Source organism: Zonotrichia albicollis, chromosome 9 (genome assembly GCF_047830755.1).
Source record: "Zonotrichia albicollis isolate bZonAlb1 chromosome 9, bZonAlb1.hap1, whole genome shotgun sequence".
Taxonomy (NCBI): domain Eukaryota; kingdom Metazoa; phylum Chordata; class Aves; order Passeriformes; family Passerellidae; genus Zonotrichia; species Zonotrichia albicollis.
In genome coordinates, this window is record NC_133827.1 from 34,044,099 (window position 1) to 34,069,271 (window position 25,173).

Below are 25,173 nucleotides of genomic sequence, written 5' to 3' on the forward strand. Positions count from 1 at the left end.
CCAGTGATACCAAACATTTTTACAAAATTCAGTGAGTTATTTCAGATCACAGAATTAAAAGGGAAAATAGCTATTTTCATTCTACAGTTAAAAGAAAATAAAGGTTAACAGATTGAGATCAGCAAAGCTCACTGCAAAGGAATCTTAGCTGGACATCCAGGACTAAAGGCTCCCAAATTAGATGCCATGTCTGCACACTTTATATCTCACAGTAAGAAATTTCTCAACTGCAAATAGCACAGCAAACTAGGGCACAGGGTCAGCCTTTCTTCTCTTGAAGATTCTAATATTTAATAAAAATTAATTAATTTACATATAATATTCTACTATTACAATCTGGTAAAACTGTTCAGACTTCACAGTTTTTCTTCAGCCTGAAATTCCTGTTATAGGGAGAGTGGGGGGACTTAGACTGAAGTGATTCTGAGCCAATTTACATCTGCTGAAGATTTGCCCAGGTAGTGGAAAGGGGCCAATAAGACTATGCAAATCAATTAGTCTAATTTGTCTTGAGGATTTTCTCAGACCTCTATGGGTTTTCACACACTTTATTTTTAAATGCTGATTATACTGTCATTTAAGGGAGCAATATGCTGCCTTGACAAGGCTGGTGACTTTAACTTTCTGACATTTTGCCTGCAGACATTTTCTTGCCTTGGCGTGCAGGTTTCTGAGTAGGTGATGGCTATATAGAAGACAGCCCTGATGTTCCAATATCTTGTGAACTTGATGATCCAAAAGTAATGTACTTAATCAAGTGTAAAGCAAAAGGTGATTAAGTTTTGCAGTACTGTACAATGCCTGACTGCTCAGAAATGCATCTTTTGATGTGGTACAGAGAATTGGACCAGTTCTGTCTGCTTTACCAAAAAATGTTGGTTTAGTAATCTGAAAAGAGAGCCTCAGAAATCCCCACAAGTGTTTCACTTTGATGTGAAGCTTTCAAAAGATGATATTTATCTGTTTGCTTGGTTAATTTGCTTGAATCTTAAGCTCAGGAAGGTTTCAATTTGACATCTAGGAAAGTGGTTCTTTGCTTTTTTTCCAAATGAGTTTGAGCAGGGGCAGCAAATTTCCAATCATTGCTAGTTGTTTCAAGCATCCAACCAAAAAAAGGAGAGAAAGCAAAAAAGAAAACCATCAACTCACCTTTCCATTGTGGTTTATATGAATTATTAAGAACTGAGATTCAGTGGAGCCTCAATTTTTGAGCATAGAATCAATACTATATTTTATATAACAAGGGCAGTAAACCCAGTTTGTTCTGCTTCCATCACAGTGAAGCCTTGTCAAGTCTCCCAGGCAACCTAATTCACCAGGGCCAAAGCCTCACGCCACTGATGTGAAAGGTGGATTGAGGTGGGTTGAAAACTGGCTGAAGAGCTGGGCCTGGAGGTGCTGATCATGGCACAAAGTCGAGATGAAGCCAGGAAGCTGCAGTGCCCCACAGGGGCAATACTGGGGTCCAGTCCTGTGTAACACCAGCAGTGATTTGGATGATGAGCAAATCCAGGAGAAGTGACTGGGGTGCCACAGGGTGATGCTGTCATTGAGAGAGACCATGGCAGGCTGCAGAACTGGCTGACAGGAACCTCACAAAGTTCAGAGAGAAGTCTGAAATCCCCAGGGCAGCACATGTAGAAAAATATGCTGGAAAGCAGCTTGGCAGAAAAGGACCTGGGGGTCCTGGCAGGCACCGAGCTGAGGCAATGGCAAGTGCAGAGTACCCTGAGCTGCCCTGGGCAAAGCACTGCCAGCAGCTTTAGGGAGGTGATCCTTCTCCTGTGTTTGGCACTGGTGAGGTCACACCTGGTTTCTGTGCCCAGTTCTGGGCTTCTCAATGTAGGAGAGACAGGGACATACTGGAGACAGTGTGGCAAAAGGCCACAAAGGTAACTAAAGTACTGGAGCATCTCCTGTGAGGAAAGGCTGAGAGCTGGGACTGAGAAGGCTTGGAAGGGCTTAATGGGTGTAAATACCAAAAGCAGGGTGCAAAGGGGTGGAGCAAGGCTTTGTCAGTGGTATCCTGTGACAGGACCAGGGGCAATGAGCACAGACTGAAATAGAAGGTTCTGTCTGAACATCAGGAAACACACCTGACTGTGAGGTGACTGAGCATGGGCACAGGTTGCCCAGAGAGGTTGTGGAGTCTCCTTTCTTGGAGATAATCAAAAGCCACCTGGACTGGGTGGTTCTGGGTGACTGTTTCAAGGTGGCCCTCCCTACTTGTGCAGTGGGGTTGCACAAGTTGACCACTCAATGTCCTTTCCAAAGTCAACACTTCTGTGTTACTGCTATTCTGTGAAAGACTTGTTCACTTCAGTGGGGTTGAGATGTCACCTTCTGTGCAGGAGCCCATGGCATCCAGGTCACTTTCTTGTGCTGTAAGAACTATTTGCAGCCACTACTGCAAATACAGGACAATGTGTTACTATGTCTCAGGCATGAAAGAGAGAGAATAGATCGGCCTGGGTTCAGTGAGAAGTTATCTCTGCAATTATTGCCTCTACAGTGAGGGGGCTGTAAAAAGGACAGTCGTGATGGGCCACAGGCCTGCAGGGAGCTGACACCAGCAATCCCACCTTCAGAGGGAATAGTTAGGCAGATGTGTGTCAGTCTGTACCCAAAATGTCAAAGGCTCCTTTGTCATAGTACCTGTACCCAAACTACCTGATTGTATTTTAAGCTCCTTTTCCAAACATAAAAACTAAACACAAATTTCCTCCCACATATCACAAGTCACCCTGAACTGCCAACATTCCACATTGCACTGAGCATTAATAATCATGTGGGCACATTTCTCATCCTCTGTATGCCCACAAAGAAAGTTCACACAGTCACCAAGAGGGGAAGGGCTTGAGTAAGCCTATAGAGGAACCAAGGAGAGGTACAGCAAGCTTCAAAGTATTTCCTTTTTGTCCTGCTTGGTAAATGGAATACGGAATGTGACTGACAATGAAGAGGGAAGAAAGAAGATAATAAATCCTGTTTGCTATTTGAGGTTTTAAGTTGTTCTTTGAAACTGGAACCCGAAGTTGACTGAACTGGGTTATACATTACATTTAGGAATATGCAGAGCTTAAATGCAGAAATGTTATACATCCTACAGTATTTGCAATTCTAAGTAGAAAAGATGTAACCTAAGAAACTGAGTAATGACCACACAAAATTTAGAAATAATATTTTAAGTCCTTCACTGGGATAATTATATGTCACTCAGGTGAAAAACAATTTCAATCTGCACCTGATGGAAGTTCACCTCACTGTTTCAGACCAAAAAAAGGAAAAGGGGAATTAAAGGATTTACAGGTTAGAAACTGAACTGTGCATTAACAGTAAAGAGTAAAATACTATCTTTCTAAATAAATTTGCTGAAATTCAAAAGATGCCCACAAGGAACACTAAAGTGTGTTTTTGGGACACCAAACCTTCATTCTTTAATTGTTGCAGGCCAAACTCAGGAAAACAAATGATCATCCACACAACAGAACAAATGCCAAAAACCCCTGCTTCAAGTAATGGAGAAGAAACAAATCATGTTCAGACGAATTTTTTAATGTGTGAGAGAGAAAAAGTCTTTCTTTTCCCCGTGAATCTCTTCAATTTGCAAATCCTAGCATCCATAACACACCTCATGCCACACAACTGAAGCAAATAATCCAATCTGTTCAGTCGCTTCCCATTCTCCTTCTTTATCACGTAATCTGTCCAACTGAACCATTGCTATTTATAGTGTTTCCTGTACTCACAGATTCTAGGAGAGAGAGGAATGACTCAAGACTGCTTCTTTTTGCAAAACTTTTAGCCTCCCTCACAATATCATGTAAGCTGAGGAGAAATACTTATTATCTAAAGTAAAAAACCTCCAACTTCTAACTATGCCAAAGTCCTTCTATTCATCTGAAATCTGCAGCTAGTTCCTCAACTCTAAAAATGACAAAAGAGATTCAGATGTGTTAAAGCCAAAAGGGACCTTTACTGTTCTGATCACTGCCCTAGTATGGATGGTAGAAACCTGCTCTGAAACCCCTGTAGGAAAACCATTTCTATTGATTGAGCCAGACTGTCTAGATAGAATCTATCTAGCCAAAGTCATCTCACCTTAAATTAAAGATTGTAAATACTGGACACATCATAGATGCTTTATTCTGCTACATAGATTATTTTTTATCCCGTTACTCTTTTGTAAATATGTACACTATGAATGTAAATATAAGATAGGATCCAGAATTCCTAAGCATTTAAGCAGCTAATTTTCCTCTATATCCTCCTTAAAACACTTTGTGCTCTTTAGGATCTTCTGCCAAATCCTCAAATCTGTACAACATATTCCAGAAACATTCCTACAAGCCTGCTTTGCAAAATAAAACTCCAAGAACTATTGGACATATTCAGATTATTCAGAGAAAGAAAGAGCTGATGCAAAGGATTTAGGAACCATGCCTCATTTCCTATTCCAAATAAATTCAGTAGCAAAAGTTGCTATTCAATTACATTTGCTGTTGAATGAGATCCTTAGAGCTACTTAAAATTCCATTTTCTAAATTATCATGCTACTGATCTCACAATTTAGATTGGTGTCTGGTGAGATTTGGGCCCCAACAGAATGTCCTGTTTACAAGAAAGCTTAATTAGCACTAGCATCTCTACACATTTAACAGAAGTGAACCCATTCCTCTTACATGGACAGTATTTGGTTGGTAGAAGTGTCTAAAAATTGTGTTACATTTTTGCTGACGCTTTCTTCTTAAGCTGCTTTAGCAGACTTCGCAATATCCTACCTGATAAAATTTACTTTGGCCAAAATTAATCAGTCAGCTTGATGTCCTAACATTTACTTTTCTCTTTTGTTGTTTGCAATGCTTCTTGGAACTGGGACAAATATCAGGCGTGTGCTCATGTAAATCTGAGGTATGTACTATATAAATGAGGCCCCAGCTCTCGCTACCTAGCTACCATCTGAGCTGTATTCTTAGATCTCTATTTCTGAAAGGGATCGGCTTTCCTCAGGTGCCATGAAGGCACTAGTAGCTTTAATACTGCTTGTTCAGCTTCCAATTCACAAAGCTGTACCAGCAGCTCCCCCTGCTCCCTTGGGCTGTGATGACCCAGAATCTGAAGCAGCAGCTGAAGTTGCTGTGAATTATATTAATGGCCACAGTCATCATGGATACAAGTTTGCCTTGAACAGAATTGAGGATATCCGTGTGGTACCCCAGGTAAGTGAGGAGCTTGCGGGCAGAACACGCTGCTCGCATGGGGATGCTTGGAAATCACCAAGGGCCTGCAAGGGCTGTATCCTCACATGGGGAAATCAGCATGGCTCTGTTGATTTAAGTGGGGCAAGGACACCTGGTAGCAGTGGAGAATCCAGGTCAGTGGAATGTATCTCTCAAAGAGCAGAACAGAGGGGGAGGGAGAAATGTTCAGATGTTTTTGTACAGTGCTGGAAAGAGCTCGGGTTACAAACGCAGCGCGTTTGCTAGGGCAGATCATCCCAGGTGCTGATTTGTAAGCCCAGTAGCTAATCTGGAGAAAAACTGAGGATAATCTTTGAGATGCAGGTAATTACTTATTGGCTAAACACATACCTATCAAAACTCCATGCTATTTGTGATGTTGTAGTAGGCATTAATTTTACCTAATGTTCCATTGAGCTGCCAAGGAGTCTAAATGGAAATTGCCGTGGCTTATTCTCCCGCAGATCTATTGCTATCAATGAAGGCATCTAGAAAGGCCATAGAAAAGGTCACAAATACAATGTATGTGCCAATTCAGAAACTTTGATTCTCTTAAAACATGGGAAATAGTCAGACAATGACATGAGTGAAACTCCATAGATGTTTTCTACTTGTTATGAAAGAGAAGATGCCAAAAGATAGGTTTAGAAAAGACTACAACAGCCATACATGAGATTAGAAGTGTCCAGAGTTACCCATACAAAAACACTGATGACACTGCTTTGCTCATATTAATGCTTTTACACTAAAATGACTTAATTGGTTTAAATAGAATCACTCATGATTCCATCAGAATCAATCTTGGACCTAGAGAACCCAAGGAACTGTGTCCTGTGTTACAGATACAAATGAACTGGAACAATTCAATGTAATTCCAATGCACTAAACAAGACAGGTCAATATTCACTGGGGTTTGTTTGGTATCTGGTTATAGAAACATGAAGTTTTTTTTCATCAGAAAGTTGTTGATTTTTTTTTTTTAACTACCCAACAAAATAAAATTAAGTTAACTTAAGAGAACTGACTCACTTCATACAAGCTTGACTTTGCCAAATTTATGAGCCTGTTCCTTATTAGCTGGAATAAACTCAGTGTGATTATCTTGACTTACTCCAGATTTGGAGTCCTGTTCTTTTATAAAGTTTAAAGTAAAGACCTTTTCATTTACTCTGCTATATACCTGGAGCTACCCATGATAGGCAGCAACAGAGGAAGTGCAGCCCCAGGGAAGAAATCTGGTGATGTTTTGTGAAGAAATTACATCTATTCCAATGGTTGTTTTTTTTTTTTCCTTTCAGGGGCCAAATAATGACATCATATTTCTTGAACTTGACTTACTGGAGACCACGTGCCCTGTTCTCAGCCCTACACCTCTTGCAAATTGCACAGTGAGGAGCTTTGCAGAACATGTGAGTATCTGAACATTACCAGCTGGGTCCAAAGGTGCATGTTCAATATGTTGATGCCAAAGGCCAGGCTATCACCAGATTCCCAAGCTAATGTCATATCCTTGTAACAGCCTTTAACCACCCAACCACTTGTAACATCCTTGCTGACTTCACTGCCCTCATGTCATGAAGGACTTCACTCCTGGATTTCTTTCATGTCCTGTTATCTGGAGAGGACAGATCTCTGCCAACATAACATCCCACACACAGTCCATGAACGCCTTGGGGCCTTCTACAGGGGCTCCAGATTCAGTCAGCCCAGATGCCATTGCCTCATTGCACACCACAGACAGGGCAGGCTGTCAGTGTCTGCAAAAATACCTTTCCCTTGGCTACATGTGGGTTGTTACCTGCTGCAGTTCCACCAAGGCTCCTCTTCCTAGTTCCAACTGCAGATGAGCTATTCCCTTCAGCTAGGGCTCTGCCTTTGAAGTACTGCTCAGCTGGAATTTACTGGCCTCAGATCTTTTGTTCTTATGCAAGTGTGATCCAGCTGTGAGACGCTTTCCTGACCAAAGCAGTGGAAATGTTGTCTGAGCCTGCTGTTTCTAGAATGGGGCCCAATTCACAGAGCTCACTAAATATGAATCATGATCTACCCCTGTATTCATCAGGGCTCAGATTCTATTTTCCATCGGGGGGGAGGTAACTCTAACTGTTCCCTCTTCCCAGTGACTCCAGCTTTGCCTTTGACATCTCCTCCCTGCTGGATCATGTTGCTCACACTCTGCTGTTACCATGGCCACTGACCAGCTGAGATTAGTGAGAACGTTATCAAAGAGCTCTGCGGAAGGTCTTAATTCATAAGTATTCATATTCTCTGCTCTATATGAGAGACAAACCTGTACTTAATGTCCACAATCTTGCTACCCTGGTATTTTTGATACTTTTGAGATCCAGATTTGGATCCAGATTCTGTAGCTCTGATCTGCCTTTTACAAAATCACAGACATCAGGACATGCCTAGCAGTGCTTTTGCCATCAGACCAATGTTGCCAGGAATGGTCAGCCTGGATCTGTTCTTTTGAATTTAGTGGGTCTTTATCAGAAAATCCAACAATGTAACCCTTTGATTTTTGTCTCTCTCTAGGCAGTTGAGGGTGACTGTGATGTTAAACTGCAGAAGGTGGATGGGGTATTATCTGTACTTGCTAGCAAATGCCACTCACATGCAGGTAAAGGCTTTGTTCTGTAGATTTGAATCTAGAGGCTGGAGTATTTTTATAGCAGTGGTTACAGTTCAGTGGCTTTTTTGATTCTAAACTCCTGGGTATAAATATGGCATAAAGGACAACAGTTAATGGGTTTTCTAAATCCAGCCCTCTTTTCTGGTTTCATTCCCTTACAAACCCACTGTTTCTCTTTGCTCCTCTTTACTGTGACAACTAAGATACTACAAGACTAACTGGGGAGCAAGTCCCAGATTTGAGTCTTTTCAGTCAGCAGTTTAACCTTAAGAATTTGATTCCTTGTTGGTCTGAGTTTACTTGCACTTGTTGGTCATCAGAGTGCCATTGGCAGATGCAGCTTCTTTACTAAATCCAGCATTTTCAATACTGCCATGGGAAAGCAGAATGTCTATTCTGCCTGCTCAGTGTGAGATCTCTTTGCTCTGTACAAGATGTCTTCAGTACTACTGTCTAAACTGATGACTGAAATAACAAATGCAACTCCAATGAGGTAAAATATCTTCATCTTTCTACCATTCCTTGTGTGAGCTGAAGCACCTTTTCACTGCTGTCACAGGTTTCCAGAAAGAAAATTTTCTAAAAACTGAGTAAGAACATATAAAATGTGCTACTGAAGTCCACAGAAAGATTTGAATGGCCAAGTCGTGTGACACACTGCCATCTATAGCCTGCACTGGAAAAATTCCTGCCACTTTAATTTGGGACAGGCTTTTAAACAGTGCTTTGTGTTACTGAATAGGCCTATAATGCCTTTCTAAACAATTTGCAATCTGATCAAAACATGATCTATTCCTCCTGCAGACTCCAGTGAAGACATTCTCAAAGTCTGCCCTGACTGTCCACTGCTGGCAAGAATGAACGACACAGAGGTGTTAGAAACTGTGTCAGCTGCACTCAATGACTACAACAGCAAAACCACTGATTCTTACCTCAGACTCCTCGAGATTGGAAGAGCCAAAATACAGGTGATTTCTACAGCTATATCTAGCCTTTAATGTAAACATAATATTTCATCTGCAGTAATTGTGCACTGCTACCTAGTTATGTTTGCAAACAGACACAATTTACTTGCTCTAATATGCCCTCCTGATTTGCTTTTAATTTCCTAACTATTATGTGTCATTTTAGCCACAGGATTCCCTTTCACTCTAGTGGGAGATGAAGCCACAGCATTTGCCTTTTATCTTTTCTCAGCAGCTCTGCAGTTTCTGAGTGCAAAGTCAGTGAAACATTTTTCCTGTTTTATCAGTATCACCCAGGGCAAGTTGTTTTTACCGAGTTTGCTGTGGGTGCCACGAACTGCTCTGCACAAGAAGCTAAAGCCAACGTGGGGGCTTGTCAGCTGCTGCCTGAGGATCAGTCTGTGAGTATGGCAGCACATCAGCCCCAGCTCCCCAGCTCTGAGGCGGAAAAGCAGCATCATGCTGGGATGTGCTTGCACTGGAGCAGGAATAGACCCCTGTGGGGATCAAAGTGCAAGAGATGTGTACCATCCTGATATGTTTTCCAATATATAATTCTTAAAGCTATATCACACCTATCTCTTTTCTCTGAGGTATCTGGACTGAATTCTCATGGATTTGAATACATTTGAAAAAGGCTCGAGGATCAGAGACAGAATATTTTCAATGAATAGACTATATATTATTGTTTATTCTTAAAATGAGACCTGAGAAAATCAGGCTCTTTGTACTGGACAGTTCACAGTCAAAAAAAAAAAAAAAAAAAAAGCAGACTATTTCCCCCTCCTACAATTCCAGTGCACTCAGTTCTCATATATACACTCTTGAGAATTATACTGTGTCCTTTACCATGTTAAAATTCTTCTGTTTCTGATGAAACTGAGTCTTAAGCAGTTTTAGGGGGTGGGAGCTCTTTACCTAAATTCTTATATATTCTTTCCCTCCCTCATATCCAGACATATAAAAGATCTTACTATAGAAGAACACAGGAGTTTCCCTTATTTGCTGCTTATGCATTTAAAGAGCTTTTGTTTTTAAGCCCAGCGGGCTAAAATGCAAGCACTTTACTGCTCAGATAGAACATGAGAACAAGTAGCCATTTCTAAATGTGCTGAAATTAAAAAGTTCTGATGCAGCCTCCCTCTATTTTCTAACTATTTTCTCTTGACTGTGTCCTGTTTTTCCAGAATTTTGGTTTCTGCACAGCAGTGATGGTAAAAGCTCCCACACAAGACCTTCAGGTGGACTGCCAGTTGTATGGACATCAGGTACCAGCTCCAGATACTCCCTTGCTTTCCTGGGTATTCTAGCCTACTGGTACTGCTACAGGGCATCATCTTGAGTTTACTTGTTTCACTATAGACTGCATTAGCCACCTGTGATAACTTAACTTTGTATCCTAAAAGCCAAGGTAAGGTAGCTCCTGATTATCCTATGGATTTCTGTGCTGGGAATTAAGTCATGTCTGCCATCCATGCCTGACACAATTTGCCCTCTTGACCATCTGGGAGATTCACATGTCTGTCAGGGCAAAGGGAACCAAACTCTGCTAAAGGATGGGGCAGATAAATGTGAAACAGAAATCTGCATTGTGGGTCTGGAGGCTTTTAGTCCTTAGACATGGCTGAAATCAGGGACCTTGTCCTGCACTGCTGTAGCAAGGGGAGGGAAACGATCACTTGACATGAGTATTCTCCAGGTATTTTAGCTCACATTTGGTCTCAGGAGGGCTAGGTGGTGGTTGGATACTTCCTATGGACAACAGCTCTTGGTAGCTCAACAGTAATTAGCCATCTAAGAGGTATATGAAAGAGAAAATGAGACAGCTGGTCTTGAATATTTCACCAGCTGTGCAGGTGGCCCTGAAAGATCATATAGCACAGAATTTGGTCCTGATGAATCATTGGCTATAAAAAATGTGTTCCTGGGTTCCTGTGCATGTGTTCCAATGCAAATCAGACTTCCTGATAGTCAGGAACATTTGAACTTGGGTTGCAGGCCTGCAGCTTTTAGGAGCAGGGTAACTAGTAAGGTATCAATTACCTGTACATCACAAACCCCAAAACCCTGAAAACCAACATGAGCTGTTTTTCTTTTCCAGCCTGGAGTTACCTATGCTCATCCAGGTCAAGACACATCAGCAGGACTGGCACCCAGTGCTGTGGGTGTCACAAACCACAATCTTGGGCTTTTCCACAATAACCCTGTTGCATCTGAATCCAGCTCTTCAGAAATGTTCCGTTCCATGCTCCCAGCAAAACCAGTAGCAAAGAGAGCAGTTGCAGAGGCTGCTCAGCATGACAAAGTCCCTCGTCCTGTTGGCTTTGTGCCTCCTCCTCCTCCCTGCCCTGGCAGGATTCGCTATTTCGATATCTAGGCCGTGTTTCAGACATGTAATGCAGCCAAACTGAGGGATCAGTGCAGCAGCAACATGCAGACCACAACATCGACTACAAATAGCTGAGAACACTTGCCTCTCAGCCTGAATGAGTTTTACCCTCCAGAGGGGAGAGCCATGGTCAGGGTCTTGCAAAGGCCTGCTCCAAAATATAGATTGTTACAATTTATAGCAGTAGTTTACTTTACATACAGGGATTCTCTAGTTAAAATACAGAAAACATTGTTTCAGTGAAACTGTTGTAAGAGCTATACAACAGTTGTAGCTTTGTGATAGAAACACCACGTGAAAGGTTAGTTCACAATAAAATGTTCAAAGCTTTGCTACCTTCTATCTGTATATATTTTCATTTAGTTGTCAAGTATCTCCTTCACAGCATTATGAGTCATATTCTGGGCTTGATTTCAAAAACACTAAGCTCCTGCACTTCTCATCAGCTTCACTGGGATGTGTGGGTGCTGAGCACTGCGGAAAATCAGGTCAGTCCTCCCTTTTGATCACACACCAATAGCACTAAAGAAGTGGCAGGAAAAAAAGTACTTTTCCCTTCCACCTCTAATGTTTCCTACCATGTACCTGCTTTTGATATCCACCAGAAGTACCTCAAAACTTTTGGACATGGCACAAGAGCATCCATGTCTATGAAAAGAACAGAGAGTCAGGACACAGTCATTGCTGGCAGGCTGAAAGCATCAATCCTTGCAGCCAAATGCATGTGCATTGTCTGCCTGCCAGCAGACACACAGGTGCAGTGCAGTCGTGGGGTCCTGCACAATCTGTGTGCATATGAGGAAATGCCAGTTCAAGGAAATAAAAAATATATGACTGGCATGTATCTCATATAACAGGACCCTGACAGTGATGGCAATTTACCATTGTCCGAGCAGTCAAATCTTCCTTGAATTTCTGGCACATGTTAGAGGCAGAATCTATTCTAGGTAGAGAATTAATAAGGGGCTGGGGCCAGAAGGATCTTTACTGCCAGCCAGATTGGAATTCTGCAGGCCCTGGGGAGCAGTCTCAAAGACAGTCATGAATGTTTAACCAGGAACAGCACTTGCTACAAGATAATTATCATGCAGGCAGCAAAAAATTGCAGAACACATGTCATTTCTGAACTCTTTCAAATAACCTGTCCTGTTCTCCTAGCTACAACCATCCAGTACTCAGTAAGCAACACAACTAACACTTGCTCTTGGTGATAGTGCAACAGCTCACAGTATAGAGAGGTTCTGCTCTGTTGTGCCAATGGGGAAAGGAAAAGTCATTGGCACATGCACCAGTGCTTCAGCTGGGTGTGTGGAGAAAGGAAAATCTTTCTCTATCAGACTCTATAAACCACAGCCTGATGTGATGGCAGCACACTGAGGGCAAGCTCTCCTGTGAAGGTAGCTGCTCTCACATTCCAGCAAACGCTGAGTTTTACAGGAAGTGTGTTGTGGGCAATTGCACCAGGCATAGCCACTCAGTGGCTCAGGGAGTTTTTGCTCCTCTGTAAAGCAGTGGCTCCAGTATAACCTGCATGCAGCCTTTCCTTCAAAAAGTGTTAGTATTAAGCTGTAGAAATCTCTTAATGCAGTAAGATATGAGGTCTTCCCGTCTCACTGCATGAGACACAGCACAGGATTTAATGAAACTGCAACTATTGAGTTTTGGATCCCTGTGACACCAGATACATGAGACTTTTCAAAACTAGGAATCATCATTACTAAACTATAAATATTGTCTTCTATATAATGAAATAGGAACTATTTAATAGAAGAGAGAGTGTTTTCCAGGCGTAGAAAATTTTCTGATTGTAGAAACAATGTTTATAGAAGGGATCCCTACCTATGGGGATCCCTGAAATCCAGAAATGCTGCATTTTCTTGTTGCCTTTTCAAACCACATAAAGCAAAGATATATACCAGAAACATCTGCAGGCTCCATACTTCACAGATGTTCTCCTATAGCTGGTGAAACTAATCCCTTTTTTTCTAAAGCAGGAAGAAAAAAATTTTCTGTGTGCATTCCACTTTGGTAGCCGTCCTTCTTCTTTCTCCTTAGCACTTGTCCTCTTAAGGAAACATTGTGCCCCCTTACAGATCTGTTTTCCATGACTGCTTTGAAGCAATCACTTTTTCTCCCACCAGTATAGCCCCATGTTTATGCACCTAGGCCTTAGTAACAGAGTTACTATTCTCTGGGCAATGAGACATATGAAATGGTGGTAGATGAAATACAAATGCCTCCTCCCTTGAAATGCAGCATGAAGAGTTTTGCCTGGTCTGCATCACTGGCTGACAATGTTTTTCAGCTTTTTCAGACCCTGTTTTGCAAAAGCTCATGTACTTCATGTGCTGCTTTGGCTGAACATGCTTGGATTTCCCAGCTGTGTCCATGTTTTGAGGTCAGCTACTTCAACAGAGAAATTTTTCCTTTCCAGGCAGAGGAAGAGTACAAAGAGCAGAGTCAGGGATATAACAATCCCCTATTATAAGAAGCACCGACACAGCCAGCACTAACTGGCACCCATCTCCATAGAAATGCCATGCACTGTAAGGATAAAGAAAATGAGTTATTATCCCTTAGCCGCAGGGGAAGCAGCCCCAGGCACAAGGAACAATGGGAGTGAGTCTGCATTGCTGCTGCTGCGGTTCCTGTACTATGGCTACAGCAGTGTTTCCCAACATTGAGCCCTTGTATCCCCTCCCTCGGGGACACAGTCTGTGCATTACCCCTCACCCAACACGAGAGAGGCTCACTCCAGCAGCCATGTGCCCCTTCTGCCCTGCTAGAGGGGTTTTGCACCTCTGTCACCAAGCAAAGTCTTCTCAGAGGAGTTTCAGCTCCAGTGCTGCTGCAGCTCTTCTGTCTGTATCTATAATCCCAGCTTTCTATGCACATTCCCTGGGACACATTCTGCTGTCTCCAGATGATTTAAACATTTCTGGGCTCAGATTCTTTACACAGCCAGTAAAAAAATGACAATATAGAAATCTTTACTCCAAACATCACAGTAGCATTGAAGAGGCAATTATGCTCTTCACTTGCACTTTTTCTTCCTCATTCAACAGAACTTTCAAAACTAAAGGTACTGGACGTCGTCCAGCAGAAAGCTGCAATCACAGAGTCCCATGACAAAAAATAAGAGCCAGGGACATGGTAACCCAGCTTCTGGTATCCTTCAAGGTGAAATGCTGCAGAGTTGCCCCTTAGTAGGAAACCAGTGACATTCACCAGGATCCTCCCCAAGTAATGGTCCCTGTCACTTCTCCAGATCTTCAAGATAGAAGCTACTTGTAAAGTTATTCCCCCTTGTCTCCAGCATGGAGTTCCTGACAGGTTATTCACAAGGCACACTGCTGTCATTTCAAACTAAAGTTTCTCTGGGAAGAATTTGCCATGACCCTTGAGGGGTGTCAATGCCTCCAGGGCTAAGGAGTAGCATTCAACTGTAGGTATCCAGATGAGTGGAAATGCTCACAGAATGAATCCAAACTGAGCTTCCTATCACAACCAAACTGACTGCATATATTAGAGTCAATATATTTGCTTAAAACTGTCATTTAACAAATAGAAATTGCAAAATCAGTCAACCTTGTGGCATTTACCATTTTCTGTTCACATTACTGAGACCTTTGTCTTTGTTTTATTTGGCAGAAGAACTGGATCACTGACAGAACAGAACTGGAGCCAGACCTGTTCTGCACATAGATTTATTCAAGCAAATCTGGTTTCTTAAGGAAGCAGCTTTGTATGTGTATTCTTATCCCTTGCCATGAGGTCAAAATTGCGTGAACTTCCCAGTGAAGTCCAAATTAGAGATGGAAAGCCAGGGGGAAAAAGTGCTGTCTGGTCTCAGAGGGAGCAAAAACACTTCTGTAAAACCTTGTAATCATTGACTTAGTGTTTACTGTTGCAGCTGTAGGTTTAAAGGTGATGGTCAGTATGTAATAAAAAGGGGGCACAAGTTTATAAAGAGACACAGCTCCAACATAAAGGTCTGTTATCTCACTCAGGTCTCAGCCCCTCCATCCTGACTCAACACCCTGATCTGCAGCACTGGCTCTCTAAGCAGAATGGCTTGGCTTGCCTGGGTGCTCTTTGGCATGCAGGTGCTTTGCTCCTGCACTGCTGCCCCCCCAGCCCCAGGGGCAGGGGCTGCCCTGCTGTGCCCTCGCTGCGATGACGCCACAGTGGAGGCGGCTGCAGACCTGGCTCTGCGCCACATCAACGCTGACCGAGAGGAGGGCTACGTGCTCAGCCTCTACAGGATCGTCAGCGCCCGAGAGCAGCCCCAGGTAAGTCACCCTCTTGCTCAGTATGTGCTCCTCCCCGTGTCTATTTCTCAGAAATATCTATCTGAATGAGGAAATATTTCCAAAGGCTAATGCAAAGCTCTATTCACAGGACTCCAGAGGCCATGTCAACTTTATGCACAGACTAGAAACGATTTCATCACACTGTGGGCAATTAGAGAGCAAATCTCAGTCATGACTCTCTGCTGCAGGCCCTTGGAATAGCTCCAGGCATCAGTTCAAATTTGATATGAAACACCACTACTCTGATTTAATTTCATTTTACACCTTCCTCCCGCTGCCTTGAGCAGTTGGAGTGCAAAGGCAAGTAAGTCATAGTGTGTTTTGCACAAAAGATATGAGCACTAACAGGTGTAAACACATCCTGCTTGGGACCAAGGAATTCCTTTACAGACCTCTAAAAGATTACTCATTCTCCAGAAGGAACCTGAAACCAGTTCAAGGGCAAAAATACACTGAAAATACCTACAGAATACCACTCACATTTCCTCAAGTATCGTATTTCTCTGTGTGTGCTTAATTTATGACAATTTTGTGCTACAATAACTGAATCTATTGGCACTAACCAGGGACAGCCTGAAATGAATTCACAAGGGCCTGCAGCAGATTAGGCACTATGGAAGCATGCTGCTAGCATTCCCTGCAATGCTGCTCACTTCCCATAAGCCTACCTTACCTGAAAGGCTGAGCTCAGAACACTAAAGAAAATTAGGCTCGTTGCCAGATGCTTAGAGATCTGTGCTGGCAAGGATATGACACTTCTTCCTGCTGCTCTTACAAGGACAGGGCTCCTGCAGACACACTGTGGACTCCAGCAACCTGAGATCTCACAGCTAAAGATGCTCTGCTGTGGTTTGCACTGTGTGCTCTATATTGCCTTGCTCAGGTGACAGAATGTGCCCACTGAGCAACTGGAACAGATCTCTTCAGAATCTTTCCACATGATGCAGGTGAGCTGGCCCAGAATCCACATCAGCAGGAGGGAGTTAGCTGCTCAGACCCCTTCCTGGGGCTATTTCATGGAGTTTGGTACTCAGGTCTCCTCCTGGGGCTATTTCCTATTGACAGTAATTAGAGCCCTCTATGAGCACCCTAGAGTGCAGCATGGTAGGTGCAGACATGCTGTAAAACACCTCAGTTATCTCCCTACTTCTCCCTTCATCTGTGCCAAAGATATCTCAACACTGGAGAATTTTGGTCATTGGTTGTGATTTGTCTGTCACTCAATTTCCTAAAGACAACTCATTGCTTTAGAGCAAGCATACTTTGTTTATCTGAGGGTTTAATTTACTTATTTACTTTTATGATTTCTTTTTTTTTTTTTTTTCATCTATAATTGTATCCTGTAAATAAGGTGTTTCAAGTCATTGCAATAACAAACTAGACATTCTAAGCCCTTTGTCCCATGGTTGCTGCTGCTGGGACTGAGTACATAAGGAGCAGTGAGCAATGTCAAAGGGTTCATGGACAGTAACAGCCTTATGCCACCTCCCACTCCTCTCAAAAAAATTAAGAAGTTTTTTTCCCTGTGCACCAGTCAGTGGTCCTTCCTCTCACTTTCTTAAGTAGTACTGAGGATAAAAAAATTTTCAAAGTTACTTCAAATTCAAATCTGCCCTTAAGCAACCTGTGGTTCAGCTTTGCTCTAATTGAAAGTAATGAGCCATCTGCTATTAACTTATATGCAAGTAGGACAGAGCTTGCTTTCATACAAGATACTCATGATTAGCTTCACTGACGGGCACTTAACCAAAATTACAAAACATGCCCAAATATTTTATTTCTTTCCCTTGCACCAGGTCACCCTGCTGCCACATCTCCTCTGGCTCCCTGGCTGCCCAGCACACATTGCAGCCTGGCACCAGCAGTGCTGAGGAAGGGATCCTTTTGGCAATGGAAAGAGATACAACTTTTTATTCAATACTAAGCAGATATCAAAAGGCCCTTGCATAACAGTCTTGTAATGAAAATTAAAATAAGGATGATTAAAATTTTCAGTGATCTGCTGAGCTCTGAATAAGCCCCAAATTATCCTTTCCCTGGGGGTGAATGATACATACAGAAGCAGGTAGACCAAAAGACATGTAGATTTTGTAATAAACCTATCTGCTTATTAGAGCTGCTATTATACAAGAGACCTATAGGCAAGGGTTTGGTCTGCACTGGATGCATTTAGTATTTCTAAGATCACCAGTCTTTATAATCAATATTCATGATTCAGCTGAGGAAACCCATCTAACACCAAACACATTTGATTATAAGAAGATTTCTTTAATGAGGTATTTGTGTCCTTTTGCCTCCAGAATACCTTAACAACCAGTTTGAAAGCTCAAGTCACCAATTCCAAATATAAGACTCCTTAAAGATGCACATTTTTCTTGGCTATTTCCTCTTAATGTGGATAGTCTTAGTGATGGCTTTTTTCTTATAGAAGTCAAATGTAAAATTACAAACTTGTACCAAATGCTGCTCTACTCCAAAACACATTTTCATCACTCTTTGACTGATCTTACTGGGTGTTTACTGATTTAAGCTGTATTAGCTTCATATTAAAGAGAATTATCATCATGGTATTTAGATATCTTATACATAGACAGAAAATTATGATTAGTCCCTTCCACAGAAGGATCTCTGCAGCCAGGTGTGGGGATATTGCTGTGCCACTGCACAAACAGCACTGCTGCACCTCAGTGTCACTCTTTGTCTTTTGATCTTTCCACAGCCTTCAAAATGAAACTTATAACTAAACCTCAGGATTAGTGTAAGCAAGTTCTGAGATCTCAGTGCAAGGCATTACCAGATCACTTCATAGAACACTTAGGGTAAAAAAAAAGGATAATGTGAAAATACAAAAAATAGTAGAAAGCATGAGAAGCTGCATATATAAGAATAGAACTAAGAGACAATGTTGACAAAGCAATTTCATAATTCTTTTTATTTATTTTCATTTTGCCCTTTCATATTTAAAGAGTTTAGTATTACTAGTATCCATGTAGATTTCACATACAATTACCATCCCTCAGATCTCTATAGATGTGATCAGAGTAGTTTGCATCTCTCAGTCTGCTCAGAACTCCAGAGCAGACACCACTTTGTGGTTTTCTAAGCACTATGAAGACAAAAAAGTCAGCAGTGCTCCAGCTTCATAGGCCCTCTGGACTGGTATTTAGTCACTGTTCAACAGAGGCCAAAACTAAAGCCAAAATGACACAGATATCAGCCCCAGACTTCCACAAGGCTGTCAGCCCATTTAGTGTTTTCTCCACAAGCCAGTGACATCAAGCAGGGATGAATGAACACTGCTGTCACTCAGTTTGGTTTTTCTCCCCCTTCAGCAGAGACATTATCTCAGTCTAAACACGCAGCTAACGCTCACATCTAAGTTCTTTAGATTGTATAAATGACAGCTGCCCTCTTTCCAGCTTTCCACTAAGGATATAAATAAAACATGATCCAACTAAGCTGTATCCTTGATAAATACGCTAGAAAGGTGCTTACCCACGTCTAGTGTGGAGGCAGAATGAGGAGCTGCACCATGCAGCAGCTCATCCTTCTGCACTACATGATGTAAGCACTAGATATATGGAACTGTATTTTTAGTCCTTCCTTGTACTTCCTGCCTGGAAAGATGAGCCTGAATTGCTTTGTGCTGCAGTGAACTGAATAAAGGTTTCTGGACTTAAGCCCAGGTCAGAACTCAAGCACTGGACTGAAGCTTTAAGTGAGTCTGAGACATCCCTGTGACCCTGCAAGGTCTCTCACAGAACTCCCTGATAGCTGAGATAATATCTAAGCTTCTCTATCAACACAGCCTCTGCCTCTTTACAGCAGGTGAGAGCATCCACACTTGAAGAAGACACTGCCCTAAGAAATAAGATATTTCTCTTTCTAATGCCTGCTGGGAATGTTCCATGTTAGCAGTTTTTTATTAGTTGTGGTATTTACAATCTCATTCTTATTTAAGGCAAAATACCAACATTTCAAATCTGATAATAAAATGCAGTTGACAGTGAAAACATCAACATGTTTAGTCTTTATTCTTGGGTTCTGGTTGGTACCAGAAACAGAAGAATAAAACTGACCAAAGGATTGTTCTTTATGTACAGCTGGCTAGATGCATGACTAAGCCTGTTCTAACAGGACCTGAATTTCACCTGATTTGCCACTTTTGTCACAGAGAGTGTTCAGTTCTCAGGATATCTCTGCATTCCATCTGTGTGTTTTCCATTTTTTCATCTCTCCTTTTTATGAGTCCCTACTTTGATACAAAACTGGAATGTGACCCTTTTGTTTCTTGTTTTCAGGAGATCACTGGTTCTGTCTTCTATCTCATCTTGGATGTAGTAGATACTGAGTGCCACGTACTCAGCAAAAAGTTGTGGAAGAACTGTAATCTCAGATCTGCTCATTCAACCGTAAGGATTTTATTTTTCTATTTAATCTCACATATGATGAGTTACTCAGGTACTACTGATGACTGCAAAACCCCTACACTTGGATTTTTAGTGGGCAACAAAAAAAAAGCTTAGAAAAAAAAAATCAAAGCCCATTTTATAATATCCACAATTTTACTCTGTACCTTCTAGTCAGTTTATAGACTGGTAAGATTTATTTGAAAAAGTGAAAATTAAAAGAAAGTTTTTGACCAGAGCTAATAAAGAGACCAAACTAAATAGCCGTGCTAGGACAATATTTAGAATAATGGTTTACTTTTTATAGCAACAGTATAAGAGTTTATTTTAAAGACAGCTTGTCAAGGAGGGAATAAAAGAAACACACTTTTATATAACATGTGATTTTTGGTTCGGTTTAATTCCACTTTTATTCTGACAACTTTGCAAAAATTGCACTGAAATAGGAGAAAAGGGAAAGCTCAGCAAGATAAGCTGAAAAGACAGAAAGTGGTCCAACACTGTTGCTACAGGTGACCAAAACTGCTCTGAACAACTGAAAAAACTCTTAGAAAATGAAGAATGACAAGAAAAAAGGTTCATATATATATAAAAAAAAGTTATGATTAAATTTTCCTGGACTGCTTCTAAGGCAAATCAATTTTAACTTTTCAATGAAAAACTAGAAAAAATAAAAAGAATTCTCCTCACTTCTCATTACAGTGTTTTCAGCAGAAAAAGGGCACAAAGACTATATGGTTTATATGCCTTCAGTGAAGCCAAGAAATGCATGTCCAGAGGCCTTGAGCGCACATGCAGGAATATCTAAGAAGCCCTCAGATAATATTTTTTGGCCATAAAGTAGGATTTTTTTTGTGTGCAAGGATGACCGTACTGTGCTACAAAACTGATTTATGGTCCTTCCTACCACTCTCCCTATGATTATAGGGAAAAGGGGGAAGGTGGAAGACAGGTGACTGGATCCAGACACTCTGAATTATCTCTGGGTTTAAACTCTCTGAGTTCCAGACGTAGACCCAGCCCAGGACAGGGACTCAGGAGCACTCTGTGACACTTGGGCACTTCTCAGCTGCCAGAAGAGTGGCCCTGGGCAGGCCACCCAGCAGTTAAGCACTGCATCTCTATAGATCAGAATCACCAGGGGATGAGCTGGCCTTTTGTTTTTAAATGAGATGCTTGGAAATGTGCTTCATTGTCATTTAAGTATTAACAAAACTTTTGTATTGAAAAGAATTCCATAATTGCAAGAAGAAAATGAACTACTCCTGTCTAGTTACTAGATGATGAGTAAAGAGTGCAATATTAATTGTTTCTAAATGTTTATGTTGTTTTAGGTTTACGGTCAATGCAAAGCAATTATCTATATAAATCAGGCAAGAAATATTACTCATCTGAATACTTATGAGTGCACTTTACAACCAGGTATGTCTTTAACATACTCTTTATAAGAGAACTGGAAAAATTCTTTGCCAAATAGCATCACTTTAAATTTTAAATGTAATTATGACTGCAGTATCTCCATTAGCTTCAGCTGCCCTGATTTTCTCAAGTCAGTGATCATAAGGCCAGGGAGGTAATGCAGCTCAAAAGGGTTCAGTAATAACTGTTTTAACCTCTGGGACACTCAGCAGAGCCTCTATATGGGCTTTTACCCTCTGAACTGAAAAAAAACCCCAGTTTGTGAAAAGGCAAGGAAAAACAGCAAGCCCACTGTCAATAGGTTGAATTTTTCCTTCGGTGTCTGCTTCCACTGCAACATTTTTATGGGTCTGTAAATACATAAAGATTCAAAATTATTGAGGGGTGCAAACCACAAATATCTTACTCCTTACAAGTGGACAAGGTTGGGAGCACAGATGCATTTACAGTGACCTACACTGTCAACATGCTTTTCTGGTTATGTCTTCTCTAACAACACTGTTGTGTTTGAATAAAAAGTTCCAGGCAAATATATTTGGTCAATATGTCCCGACTGCCCCATTGATGGTTCTCCAACCAAGCCTGAATACTTGGAGGCTGCTGCCCGAAGCCTTGCCAAGTTCAATGCAGAGAGTGAACAAACTCATTACTTCTCTGTCCTCAATGTCACAAGAGCTTCAATGCAGGTAAGCCAAGGCTCATCTGACTTGATTTAGCCCTTAAGAATCCTTCTATTCAGAATACTCCTGATTTCTGTGATCCAAGACTCTGATTCCTTTTCTTGCAAAAAGAAATGCAGAAGTCAAGACATAGACTTGCTTCCAAAGTTCAGAAAAGCTTCAGTGTTAACTCTTTCTTCCACCACCATGAATTCACATTTCTATTCCCTAACAGAAAGTATTTAATAAAGTCATACCTTCCAATTCATATCTGTAATTCACTGAATGAATATAAGCATGGTTTAGAACTAATTTTAGACTAACAGAGAGCTCATGATCTCCTGGCAAAATCCTCTTTGTTTACCACAGTATTACCTCGTCTCTCTAAAATTCAGTATGTGTAGATAGCAAAGTGTTTTTTCTTGTTTGTCTAAACTGTCAGATATTACTACAATATACTATGTAATCACTTCCATTTTCTAACCCCAATTTCAGAAATAGTAAAATGATTCTGTTCATTAAAACAATCAGAAATTGTCAACAAGACACAGAACAGGGTCTCTGGCTATGTAGTTCTATGTGGATGCTAATTTCTGACAAAATCTAAACCATTTCCACTATGCCAATCCATGAGTTATTAAGATTGTGCATTTATAAGAAGTAAAAAATGACCAGGCAATAAAGCTGTACTGGCAAAAAATTCACTGTAACACAACAAACAGTAATGTCCAAGTATCACCTGCTCCTTCCATAGCAGGAGTTTTTAATATATTTCAAGGTCAGTAGAAATTCTTTATTCTTCCTGACACATGCACAAGTTCTAATTGCCACTGGCCTCTCATTTACAGTGGGTCGTTGGTCCTGCACATTTTGTGGAGTTTTTGATTCAGGAGACATCTTGCTCCAAAGATGACAAGGTTGCTGACATCTCAATGTGTGAGCCACTTCCACCAGAAGTAGCTGTAAGTACTTTTCCTTGTACACCAGTTTTCCATGAACACCAGTTTTCCAGATACTATGATTCCTCAGCAAATATTTAGTATTTATCTCCTTGGCTCTTTGCAGACAAGAACCAAAAGTCACAGTCGTCTTTTTATGGATCATAACTCTATAGTGTCTTTCAAGTCTACAGACTGCTTTAGAATAGAGAAACATTTCAGCAAAACTTCTGAATTCTTACCAGAAGTCCATAAGCAAAGAAAACAAAAAAATACCATTTAAAAAATGTGGAGTAGCAATCACCTCACAAAACTGAATGAGTCTAAAGGATTTCTTCCAAAGAAGCAGACATAGACCATAAATCACTAACAATGCATGAAGAGTATACTCATACTACAATCAGGTCAGCTAAGGAAAACATTTAGGAACTAAAGAAAAAATTGTAAGATAAACTGGAAGACTAAACAGGCATGTTGTCAAGAGGTAACATTTCAAGTCACATCTTAAGTGAGATCCAAGCCATGATACCTATAGATGTATATACCTATAGACAACTACTAGAAACAGCATTTTTTTCACAGTTTCTTTCACTAGTATGGCATGAAATTGATTCTGTGTGGAAAATTATATTATGTTCTACACACAACTTGCCTTTATAGGGATATTCTGCTGCATGAGAACTGAAGCAAGCTGTTGTAGTTTGGCCTTAAGTAGTCAGCTTAGTTTTGCTATTGTGTTACCTAACCCTCCTTTGCAAACACAAGGCCTTTATCAAAACACTGCCTTTGTGAGGTTGCCAATCCCAAAATAAAAATTTGCCCAAGCTGTTTATCCCTACAAATACACTTAGAAGCTATAACTATTCAGCCTTTTATAATCACTTATTTTACAAGATAGGAGCTTTGTATCAGGGCTCCATGTGAAAAAATGCTTGTATTTTCTTCTTACAGAAAATCGGTTTTTGCAAAGGCTCTGTAGTAAAAGGCCATGTGGAACAGTTTGTCACAACATCCTGTGAAATCTACAGTCAGCAGGTATTTCTTAATCTAATCTTAATATTGCAAGAGTAATACTCCTTTACAAAACAAGTATTGAACTTTTAAAAGCCTAGCCATTTTTAAGTTTTCTTATTCACAAAGATGTGCTTCAAGAAAGTGATAAGGCCAGATCAGGAAGAAATCTCTCTTGTGATAAAACCAGCTGTTGTTTGGTGGACAAAAAGGCAGTAGAGTGAGTATAGAGACAATCCTGCAAAATGTGTTTAGAATGCTCTACAATGAAATTGTAAATCACAAAGGGGATGCAAGGGGATATTACTGTAGTTACCCAAGTTTCATGCAGCCATCTCCACTGGCACAAGATGTAGTTACATCCATTTATACTTTGAGCTTCTGTTCTGTAGCTGGTCTTGGAGGACTAGGCATCCTTAGTGTGAAGGGTAACCTACATATCTGAAGGAATTTGGAATTGCTTCAGTTTAGATAATGCTTAATCCTTGTTATTTAGGAACCTGCCACTGAAGAGGAAAACCAGGAAGCTAATCAGACACCTGGAAAATCCACACAGGATCAACAGGCTTCCCCTTCAGATGCCAATTCTTTTTCCCCACACCTGGAAAAAACAGTGGGCTGGGTTAAAATTCTACCCCCTTCAAATGAGGACATCACTTTCCATAGCCTACAAGAAAGTCAAAATGAACATAAAGACAGAAAGCCAATTCCTCCTAAGGCTGTAGAATCTGCCCATAGATGTGATGGAGAAAATACTGAAGTAAACAAACCAGACTTGACCAAACCAGTCACTGGACCAGTTTTTCTCCCTTTTCCTGAAGAACCTTCTCCATCAGATTCATGTCCAGGAGAAGCAAAGCATCCAGAAGGCATTCTCCATCCTTTGATTACCAGAAAGCCGGCCACAGTCTAGCCAGCACCGAAGCACCTCAACTATCTGTAACAAAATAACAGCAAAATGGCAACATGGTTTTCAATTTGTGCAACACCTTCAAATAAAAAAAGAGTTTGATACAGTGTTCACCTTTGGCATTCTCAGTTTTATGAAAGCACAAGAACAGATCGGGAAAGGAAATTTAACAGAGGCATTTTCCAGCTACAGTATTTGGCTTTTAATTCTCAAATTCTCCCCATCAAGCAGAGCATGAAGGAAAGGTAACTGTGGAGGATAAAAGAACTTGCAAGGCTGGGACAG

At 41.1% G+C, this 25,173-nt stretch overlaps 2 protein-coding genes across 2 annotated transcripts; both read left to right on the forward strand.

The window, feature by feature from the left end:
* Positions 1-4,935: 4,935 nt before the first annotated feature.
* On the forward strand, positions 4,936-11,569 carry AHSG (alpha 2-HS glycoprotein). The gene is made up of 7 exons (XM_005484835.2): positions 4,936-5,219; positions 6,539-6,649; positions 7,779-7,863; positions 8,680-8,843; positions 9,128-9,241; positions 10,028-10,108; positions 10,942-11,569. The coding sequence occupies exons 1-7, from the start codon at positions 5,016-5,018 to the stop codon at positions 11,215-11,217; spliced, it is 1,035 nt and encodes a 344-aa protein (XP_005484892.1). The 5' UTR covers positions 4,936-5,015; the 3' UTR covers positions 11,218-11,569.
* A 3,619-nt stretch (positions 11,570-15,188) lies between these two features.
* Positions 15,189-25,001, forward strand: FETUB (fetuin B). Its single transcript, XM_005484834.4, has 7 exons — positions 15,189-15,521; positions 19,844-19,954; positions 21,286-21,373; positions 21,890-22,056; positions 22,878-22,991; positions 23,919-24,002; positions 24,475-25,001. The coding sequence occupies exons 1-7, from the start codon at positions 15,300-15,302 to the stop codon at positions 24,889-24,891; spliced, it is 1,203 nt and encodes a 400-aa protein (XP_005484891.2). The 5' UTR covers positions 15,189-15,299; the 3' UTR covers positions 24,892-25,001.
* The last annotated feature ends 172 nt before the right edge of the window (positions 25,002-25,173 follow it).